Source organism: Lissotriton vulgaris, chromosome 7, assembly GCF_964263255.1.
Source record: "Lissotriton vulgaris chromosome 7, aLisVul1.2, whole genome shotgun sequence".
Taxonomy (NCBI): Eukaryota; Metazoa; Chordata; class Amphibia; order Caudata; family Salamandridae; genus Lissotriton; species Lissotriton vulgaris.
Window position 1 is genome coordinate 475,709,137 of NC_141695.1, and position 9,818 is coordinate 475,718,954.

General features: G+C 38.0%; 1 protein-coding gene across 4 annotated transcripts in view; it reads left to right on the forward strand.

The window, feature by feature from the left end:
• Nucleotides 1-6,940, forward strand: part of LOC147701906 (uncharacterized) — a 213,347-nt gene extending 206,407 nt beyond the window's left edge. For 2 of the 4 annotated variants that reach the window (XM_086930538.1, XM_086930541.1), the window contains one exon: nucleotides 6,172-6,940. In XM_086930538.1, the coding sequence (XP_086786664.1) occupies nucleotides 6,172-6,839 (668 nt within the window). In that variant the 3' untranslated portion in view covers nucleotides 6,840-6,940. Of the gene's footprint in view, nucleotides 1-3,400; nucleotides 6,058-6,171 lie in introns of those variants that run through there. The other 2 variants (XM_086930539.1, XM_086930540.1) reach the window with 2 other exon arrangements.
• The last annotated feature ends 2,878 nt before the right edge of the window (nucleotides 6,941-9,818 follow it).

The following is a 9,818-nucleotide window of genomic DNA, read 5'->3' on the forward strand; positions in this document are numbered from 1 at the left end:
TTTACAACAATTGTTTCCCTCCTCTCCCTTTGTCATGCCGCAGAAGGACCTTAACTTGTTCTTTATGTTCCTAATGTGTACTCTGTTCGAGCCGCTTTACAGCTGCCCTTTATGACTTCTTACCCTCATGACGGTGTTCCTCGTCATCAGGTACATTAGCAAAGTGGGTGAGTGAGCTTCAAGCTCTCTGTGTCCACCTGCCGTACACCACCTTCTTATTGACTGGTTCTGCGGATGCAAGCATCCTTCTTGCCAAAAGTTTGGAGTGTTTGTTTATTTTTATTAAACACAACCTGTATATTTTATGTATATGTGGTAGGTATGAGAGTTGTGGCTGCCAAGTCTCTCACATCTGTCATACCTACCACATGCACTTACAGATAGAGCCCGATTAGGACTATGGCAGGCCCTATTAGGAGTTTGACGGTCAGTGCCGCTGCAACAGCCAGGGATTCGTGATCCCTCTGTGGTGTTGCATTGATGTGAGGCCGCAATATTCCTGGCGGGGCTGCTGCAGCACCGCCAAGCATATTACGGGTTTCCTGACCACATCACCTTTCATGGCAGTGAGCCTGCCTTTAAAGGGGCTAAAGTGAGAAAACAAAGGGGGGCCTACAGGGCCCCCTGTTGTCTCGGGACCATGAGATGTAAGCAGGGGAGCACATGGTGTGCCCTCCTGTGTGAATGCACCCTATTTCCTGTACAGCATGGACTGCACAATCCATGCTGTGCAGGAACGGGCTTTGGCGCTCCCTTTACGGTGCCTTTTTAATAGTCACTGACGTGGGAACGTCAAAGGACCGCCCACCAGACTACGAGATAACTTGTAATCTGGGGCGCCGCCGGCGGTGAAGTTTGGCGGTGTGGTAGCAGGACTTCTGTATAAAAATAAACTATCAACGTGATATTCGCCATAACCATTCAGAGATCCTACAAAAATCAGTTAAAGTCTGTTAAAATACTACAGTTAGGGGGAAATTAAGGGTGACTGGGTGTTAAATATTGGGTACAGCACAGAAAGCTTGCAAGATAAAAAATTGCACAGTTCAGTTAGTATCATATTTCTAACTCCTACATCTGCTGTATGCTTTCAAGTATACCAAACATGTTTTCGCCATACAATACCATATCATGCAATATTAGTTATTACATCTATAATGATTGCACATAAGGTAGATTCCAACTTCCTGGAACAAACATTTGCAACATTGATGCAATATGGAAAATACTATCAGGAGTTTGTTACTCACTAATTTAACCGAAACGAAAGCCAACCAATCATGTACTCTGTGCCTTCCCATGCAAATATATAGTGTAAAATTGCCATTTAAACTCTGTGCCACTCTTGCTACTTGAACAATCTTACAGTGTCTTACACAGTCATCAAGATATTATCTTTTTGCCTCATTCTCCTCTTAATTCCACTCTTCATACATTCTGGCAGGGGAGAAGCATAGGGTTAAAAATAGAATTTACAGTCTTTTGAAATATTTTGTTGTATCTAGTATGAACATTTGATCAACTTTTCTTAACCCTCATTTTTATATGGATATATTTAGGTATGTTTTTTGACCTGTTCTACTCTTATAAATGTTTTTTTTTAAAGTCAAAGAATCAACTTAATTTATCATTATGAATTCACAAGAAACTGATTCCCATCATTTTATTTTGCTTTTTCCAAATGCAAAGTGCATTTTTCTAAGTCTGTCTAGGTGAAATACATATGACTGGATTCTTATGTTTTCCGGCAGTCCTGGGGAACAGAAATGTTGAAGATGTGGAAATCCTTGAACAACACAGAACATTACAGAGAAAAGCCAAGGAGACCGCTCTCCAACGGCACAACAGGAGATGTATTGACAGCGAATAAAGTAGCATTAAAAGGGATCTAAAAAAATCAGGACACAGTTATAATTCTTCAGACTGTATAAAGTCACTAAATAAATGGGTTGCCCCTATATTTGAACTAGAAGCAGATCTAAGACAGAGCTCACATAAGCATAGCTGTTGTGACAGAATGACCAATAATCAGCCCAGCTGGGCCACCTCCCAGACACCCTATAGAGCAGAACTGCTCCACTGGTGTACAGAATATGAGAAATGCTGTATTAAACAGTCCAAATTTATCTTTTACCAGAGGAGTCACTTGTGGGATAGACATTACCAGTGCAATGAGTGCACCAGGATTTTCCTGTACAAATCCTACCTGGTAAAACATAAACAGATCTACACAGGCGAGAGATGTTTCATACAGGTGTCAAGTCTGATAGTCCATGTGTGAACTCATAAGCGAGGGTGCCATACAAGTGTGAAAAGGGTTTCACTTGCAGCTCAAATCTTCTTCGTCATCAGAGAACACATAGTGTGCCATATCAAAGAGCTCATCCATGCGTGATACATGGCAAATATCTTGATAATTACATTTCAAAGACTACTTTAGAATAGCAATGCTGGATATTGCATTGGCTGCTTGTCTTAGCAAATGATGTTCACATGTGTATTGTTCAAGGACACTGATTAATTCTGTACTTTGCAGTGACAGCCTGGTACATTTCTGGAATTCAAACAGGATGAATTTCATTTTGAATGTTAGATTATTTATTGCTAACCCCTAATTTCATTGACTTTATTGGTAAACAACTACTCTGTGCTTTGAGATAGAAAGTACCACTGTATTACAACTATCCTTTTCAGGCACTGTTGTAATGCCTACACTATATTACTATTTCTAAAATGGAAAACTTGCAAAAAGAGAATATTATTGAAATGTTTTTGTTCGACTTAGTTAAAACCTACACCCAACATTTAAGAGAAAATAGAACATTTCTAAAGTGTTAAAGCAGATTTTGGGGGAAAGTTTGAGAGGTGAATGACCTCTCCAGAATACTTAAGATTGTTGGATTATCTGTTTTTATTTTGTGGGTTGTTGTAGTTTTGTGTGTTTACTTTTTGGAAGGGTGCTTTGTCTTCCTTTGAGGAGCATATGATCAGTATTATCTGTAATTAATTCACCTAGTTAATAGGGTTGATATTTGATGAGTGTCACTCTGGCCCATTTTAATTTAATTTTATATTCACATAAGAATATTTAGTGGAAAGAAAGTGTTTAAGTAAGATCGCGCCCTCTGTTACTCGATTGTGCTCTCCACTGTTGCTCAATTGTCCTTTCCTTTGGAGCCCACTGACATACTTTCAACATCTAATTGAATGTTTGCAAAGCAGTCTCCATTTTCACTACCTGAAATAAATCTGTCAGGTTTGCACTTACACATGAAGGAAATGTCCCCTTGTTTCTTTCTTTCAGTATAATTTCTAAGACTCGCATTCAACATTGTATTCATTTTTTTATTCCATAATCCAGTTATTGTAATCCATGTGACTGGATTTTCGTTTTCTCCAGCAGGCCTTTGGTCAGCCAACAGAATTGTTGAAGAAGATGAACTCCTAGAATCCTGTCCTCCCCAAAACCATAACCTGGGCTACCAAATCAAAGGGCAAATCAGCATCAAAAGAGAAATAGAAAATACAGAAGCTGGACAATACAAATTTTCTGATTGTGAAAGAAACTTACATGAGTGGATTGAACCCAGTATTCAACTCAAAACACATTTACAGGACAATCCTCTGGTCCACAGAGTGTGCATAAACAAAGGTAGGATTCAGTCTAATTGTCCTGTATATCGAAGGACACACCGAGCAGATAAATGTGCACACTGTACGAAAAGTTTTGATGAAGAATCCCAACTTGTGCATCAGAAAAGTCATTTGGGTGGAAGAGACTATCAGTGCAATGAGTGTACAAAGTTCTTCAAGAACAAATACTCCCTTCTTAAACATTGGCGGATTCACACTGGAGAAAAGCCATACAAGTGTTCTCAGTGTGAAAGATGTTTTACTCAGGACTCAAGCCTAATCGTTCATCAGCGGACTCATAATGGAGAACGTCCCTACAAGTGTCCAGAGTGTGAGAAGTCTTTTACTTGCAGCTCTAATCTCATTCGACATCGGAGAACCCATTCAGGGACGCTTTTCATAACAGCTCACCTGTGAGCAGTAACGAACAATAATTGAAATAATTTATATCCAAAGAAGAGTTGATAAATAGCACTTCCAAATCTTTAATGTGGTTGTGAAGGATTGGGGGTGGGGTAAAGGGGGTCATGTAAAGTTCCTGGCAAGTGAAGAAAAAATTATTACAATGTTAATGTCATGATCTTTGGTTTCCCATTGAAGGTGATCCTAATTTATTTCCTACTTAATTTACTGTGATGTACTGTTTATATTCTGTGAACAGGAAGTAGTGTTTATTAACAACATTGATAATGCGGATGCGTAAAATGGTTAATTATGCAACTGGGAACTTTCCTCTTTTAGTGCTAGGTACTGAAAATATGAGGTATTGTGATTGAATGTTTTAGACCTTGCCTTGGAATACCAAATCGCTGAAATGTGGAGGTCCTAAAGTTAAACAGGCGGCAACTGGAGACTTCAGCACACATGTATTTATTTGCCGCAGAAGGCACCAATCTTAAAATTAAACATTTCCTTTTTTTAAGTCGTGTTATTAGAAATGGTTCCTTTTTAATTGTTCACCATTTAACTGTTGCAGCTTATCAGCTACCAGTAGTTCTTCCTTGACTTCAAGACCCAGTTTACTCCCATTCTTTTTCGCCTTGATCTTTAGTTGCTTGAAGCTACTTGAAGTTTTAACTAGTGAAGGCCAAACCAAAGGTTTGCCAGGGTACTGGTGCTCGAAATTTGAAAGTGGCAATTTCATTGACAATTAATTTAGTGAAGAAGACTGTCCGGGTAGAACACATAACTAAAATCAGTCGAAATACTTTAAATAACATATTTTCTTTTTTATACAGAACAAATAACTAAAACATGTTCCAAAATCTTGGGAGAAGGAAACAACCATGATAATTCTTATTAGACTAATGCCAAACATGTGGGCTCAAACCATACTCGCTGGATTTAGTTTCAGCATTTCACTCTAATTGAAATATCAAGAGTCTTTTTTCCCCTCTCGCCAACAGTTCTCTTCAGCTGTAATGCGTGCTGCACGCTTCTCTTCAGCCCTTTTCTTTATAGATGGCAGGGTTTATGCACTTTCAATAACCTATTCTCGAGCTCTCCTTTCCTTGATTCTATAGGTAACTATGCACTTTGCTTGTTTTGAAACTGTTCTTCAAACCTCCGATCAAGCTAAAACGTAATCTGGTAATTTCTAACATTTCTAACATCTTTGGATAATTTATGGAGCTAAGAAGTGTGTAGGTGCTAAAATATCTGCAAGGACTAAGAAATCTTTGTTTTATACAATAAAATATGGGCCACAAATTTGATTTGTGTTCATGTATATTTATTTTGTGATGAAAATATGATGGTATTAGTGAACAGTACTGTCCATAAAGGATTAGCCTTAACATTTTTGTTCACCATGCTAGTATTCTTTCATAGAGGTACTGTGTGCGGATTTGATGCCACACATCGAGTACAAAAAATGAATTACTAAAATGGCACCTGCATAACTTACAAAGAATTGAAACCCCCATGAAAGTTGCTGTATTGAAGTTAATTTCCATTTGAGAAAAATATGGTTTTAATATCTGTTGGAATCCCTTGTGGACAGTCACATATATTTCATAAAGACAAACCTCTACAAATGCAGCTAACAGGGCAGCATCTCCTACTCATGTTTTTATAGTTTTTCCTTAAACACTCTTAAAATACAAGTAGGGAAACAGTAGAAGAGGGAGGATTGGAAGGCTAGTGTTTTAGTGTTACATTGTCAACTCTTGAATAACTATGATTAAACGATCACCTGAACATGAATTTATTGTGAATGTGAATGAGTAAGCACTTTGAAAATTCCTAAAGTAATCTGCATAAATAACTTCTCCTATATGTGTAACATGCAAAGATTAAAAGGAGAATAATGAGGACATATTTATTAGACAGTTTTGTAGCCCTTAACAATTGGTGTCAAACACTTTGTCTTTTTATTTCTTTGAATAACTTTATAACTAATAAAAAAAATGTATGTTGACTGCATTATGATTTTGTGATCTTTTTTTCCTCAATGCGGTCTACATTTATTTGTACATACATTATATTTCCTTACCTGGTTTTTGAATTATGGATGACTTGATTCTTTTCTCTTTTCAGTAAGAGATTTTCCTGGGAACAGTATTATTGAAGAGGATGGATTCCTTGAACTACTGAGAGCATCCGGAAAAGCCAAGGCAACTCTCTTTCAGGAGCACAGTGTGGGATTTATTCGAAAGGAGCTAAACCTTAACAAAAAAGATCCAGAGAAAATGTGGCACGTGCAAAGTAAATCTGCCGATTGTGGCATCAAAAAATTAATCAATCCAATTTGTCATGTGAATGACCATGCACACAGGATTTCACATAATAATTGTGGTAACATGGCTCCAGACCAATCAATGGTTCTGCCATACCTTAGATCTCTGAGAGAGGCTACACAGGAAAATACTGTGCATTGTGGAAATAATTTGAGTAAAATGTCTGGAGTTACTACATTACATAGTTGTAGAGAAAGAAGATACCAGTGCAGTGAATGTAAAAAATGCTTTTGGGCGAAGTCTAGTTTAGTAGAACACAAGAGGATCCACACAGGGGAAAGACCATATAAGTGTTCCTTTTGTGAGAGATGTTTCATCCAGATATCCAGTTTGATTGTTCATCAGCGGACTCATAATGGTGAACGTCCATACAAGTGTCCAGTATGTGAGAAATCTTTCACTTGCAGCTCAAATCTCCTACGTCATCGTAGAACACATACTGTTCCATCACCAAGAGTTCAGTCATGAATGATATGTTGTTATAGCAATGATGGTGACTTTAAAGTGTAAATGTAAAAGGCTTCATAAAGATGAAAACTTTTATTTTCCATAAACTCGTATAACAATTACATTGTCTGAAATGTGTTTGGTTAAAAAATGGTGACAAATTTAAATCATGTTTAATAGGATATGATTTCAACACCGTACACAAAATGTAAATAATTATCTGAAAGTTTTTTACATGTAGTTTTTCCACTCTAAAAAATTGGCATATCAAAGATAATCTTAATAGCTCCATACTGCAGAGCTTAATGCCAAATGTAGAATCTCAGTGTTTTGAAACAACCCAGCCTAACTAGGTGCGTGTTCATAAAGGGATTCACAACCAGATACATTCACACATATTTTTACTGTTTCAAGCTTTCGTATGATCGTCGCAACTGAAAGCATATCCACCAGCTTATAAACTTAAATTTGCAAAAGACTTCGGTATGATCTATTATCCCCTGTTTTATTTCTGGTGCACTGCCAGTGCCTGGGTCCAGTATAATTTCAGTTTTTTAGTCCGCATGCTCAAACCCAGAACACTGCCCTCTTATAATATAGCTTTCTTTAGTTTGGCGGAGTGTTCTCATGTTTAGGTTACTGCATTGATTGTCTTATTAGGTTTAATTGATTTCACATTATGTGGTAAAGGTGTACCCCTCAGTTAATTTTCAATTTGCCTGATTTAGCTGCTTGATCTTTTTGTATCCTAGGTAAGTCTGTCAAATGCTGTGAAATACCACAATGAACAATGTCTTTATTGAAAACTATGAGGTAAGTTGGACCGGGGTATTAGTTGTGGTATAGGCTGGTAAATGGCAGACTTTTCAGATTCAGATTCAGATGCCATCTTGGTAATTGTTCTTTTTTCATAATCTGGAACCCTAGGCATCAGAGGGACAAACACTTCAGTGAGAAAACTTCTAGTGTTTGAAATCCACTCAATTTCTCCTTGCTCACAGCCTAGCTTATCACATTTCAGTCCACATCGGTCAAGTTATGTTCTTAGTGAGATTTATCTCTATACCTGTGTGTGAAGTTGAAGCCAAAAGGAGTGCTTAATAGGTTGCTTAAGCTCTACATGCCTTATGGATGGATGTAAGTGCATTGTGACTGTAAGTAGGGGTTTGATTTCCTCCATCTGTAGCAGAGACTACTCAGACCATGGGGCTGAAAGTGTGAAGTTGCATTCATGCAAGGATGTAGGAGAAATTGCAGAAAGATATTGCAGAAAGATAGACCCAGAGGTGAAGGGAGCAAGCTACCTTTAGAGGTACAATTTTACACTAACTAAAGTATAAGGTCTGTTGTCAGTACATGATTGGTAGAAGACCCACCTGCGGGCATGACTAGTCTGCAACCGGCTATTATATATGTTCTGAGGAGTTAAGCCCATACAAATGTTATATATACGAGCAGCCGTAGTAGTTACTCTGGGTCCATTGTAGCGTCAACTCGGTTATGTTAGGGAACAGCCAGTAGTGATGAACGCTATACACCTGACCATAATACAAATCTTAGTAGCTGTGGCAGGGAGCAAACCACAGTAATAAACATTAAATTGCCAACCATAGATAAATATCTTAGGAGTGTGGCATAGACCAATGAGTTTTAACCTTTATTATGGAAGCAACCAACCATGCTATATGTTTCAGTGGAATCGGAAGAAAATCACTGCAAGTAAGGATCAAACATCACACGCACATGGGTCTGTGGATCTGCCTGGAAGTGATCACTGACATAATATCGACACCGCAAATATCGAGTTACAAAATTATGGATAAATTAATATCATTAAAAAAAATATTGTGACCCTATGCTTATTTTTTAAAAGTCACTAAACGAAAAAATAAATTGACGCCAAAATATCTAATTTAACCTATCAAAAACAAAAATATCAGAAACTAAAATATTAAGACTTAGAACTAACCATAGACTTACGAAAATATTACGACTACCAAGTTGCAGTGACTGTCCGTGGACCGCCAAACTGCCGGTCTACCCACCATATTAGGACCGCCACAGTACCACTGCAACTACCGGGTATCCGTGATCCCACAGCGGTTGCGCAGTGGTCAGAGGCAGCAATATGCAGATGGTCCGCTGCAGTGACTCCAGCCATATTATGAGTTTCCGCCCTGCCATAATTTCCATGATGTTGTGCCTGCCATGGAAAGGATGGCAGTGAGGGAACTCGGGGGTGGGAGGGAGGAGCCTGTAGTCCCCCATGTTAACCTCTTGGCCTGGGAATGTATGTTGTGCCCCCCTGTATTTTTTACCTTCCCTGGTCCTGAATGGAAATAAATGCACAACATTATGCATTTCTTTCTGTGCAGGACCAGGCTGCGGTGGTCTCACGGCGGTGCATGTCTAAGGCACACCTCTGTGCCTTAGATACGGACCTCCGTAATAGGAGTGCCTGCACTGGATTAACACGTGACCCAGTGGGCGGTCTGACTAAGAGTTTGGTGGTATTGTAGTGGGGCGCTGGCATGGCGGCCTGCTGCAAGATCGGCAAACTCATAATCTGCCCCAAGTCAAAAATATCAAAATGAACAATATTGATCTACATAAATATTGTTAAAACAAATAAGTTGCAGCAAAAAATACAATTCACAACATTTTAGCAAACAACAAAAAAATCCCACAGTAAAAACTACATTTTTAAATACAGTATATTATTTACTTAACCAAAGTTATACATTTATAGTACATCAATGTATAACTCCTCTAAATTATATATTACACATATTTACATTCACTAATATACAACACATAGTTCTATTAACAAAAATATTGTTAAATACTAGCATAAAAAACATTAATTGGCGTTTTCCAAACCAAGACATAACTGAAAAAAACTAATTAAAAGGAAGTTAAACCAACCAATACCATGAAACTATACAACACTGTAATCAATATAATAGCTTAATCAATTAAACAAATAATAGAAATGCCTCA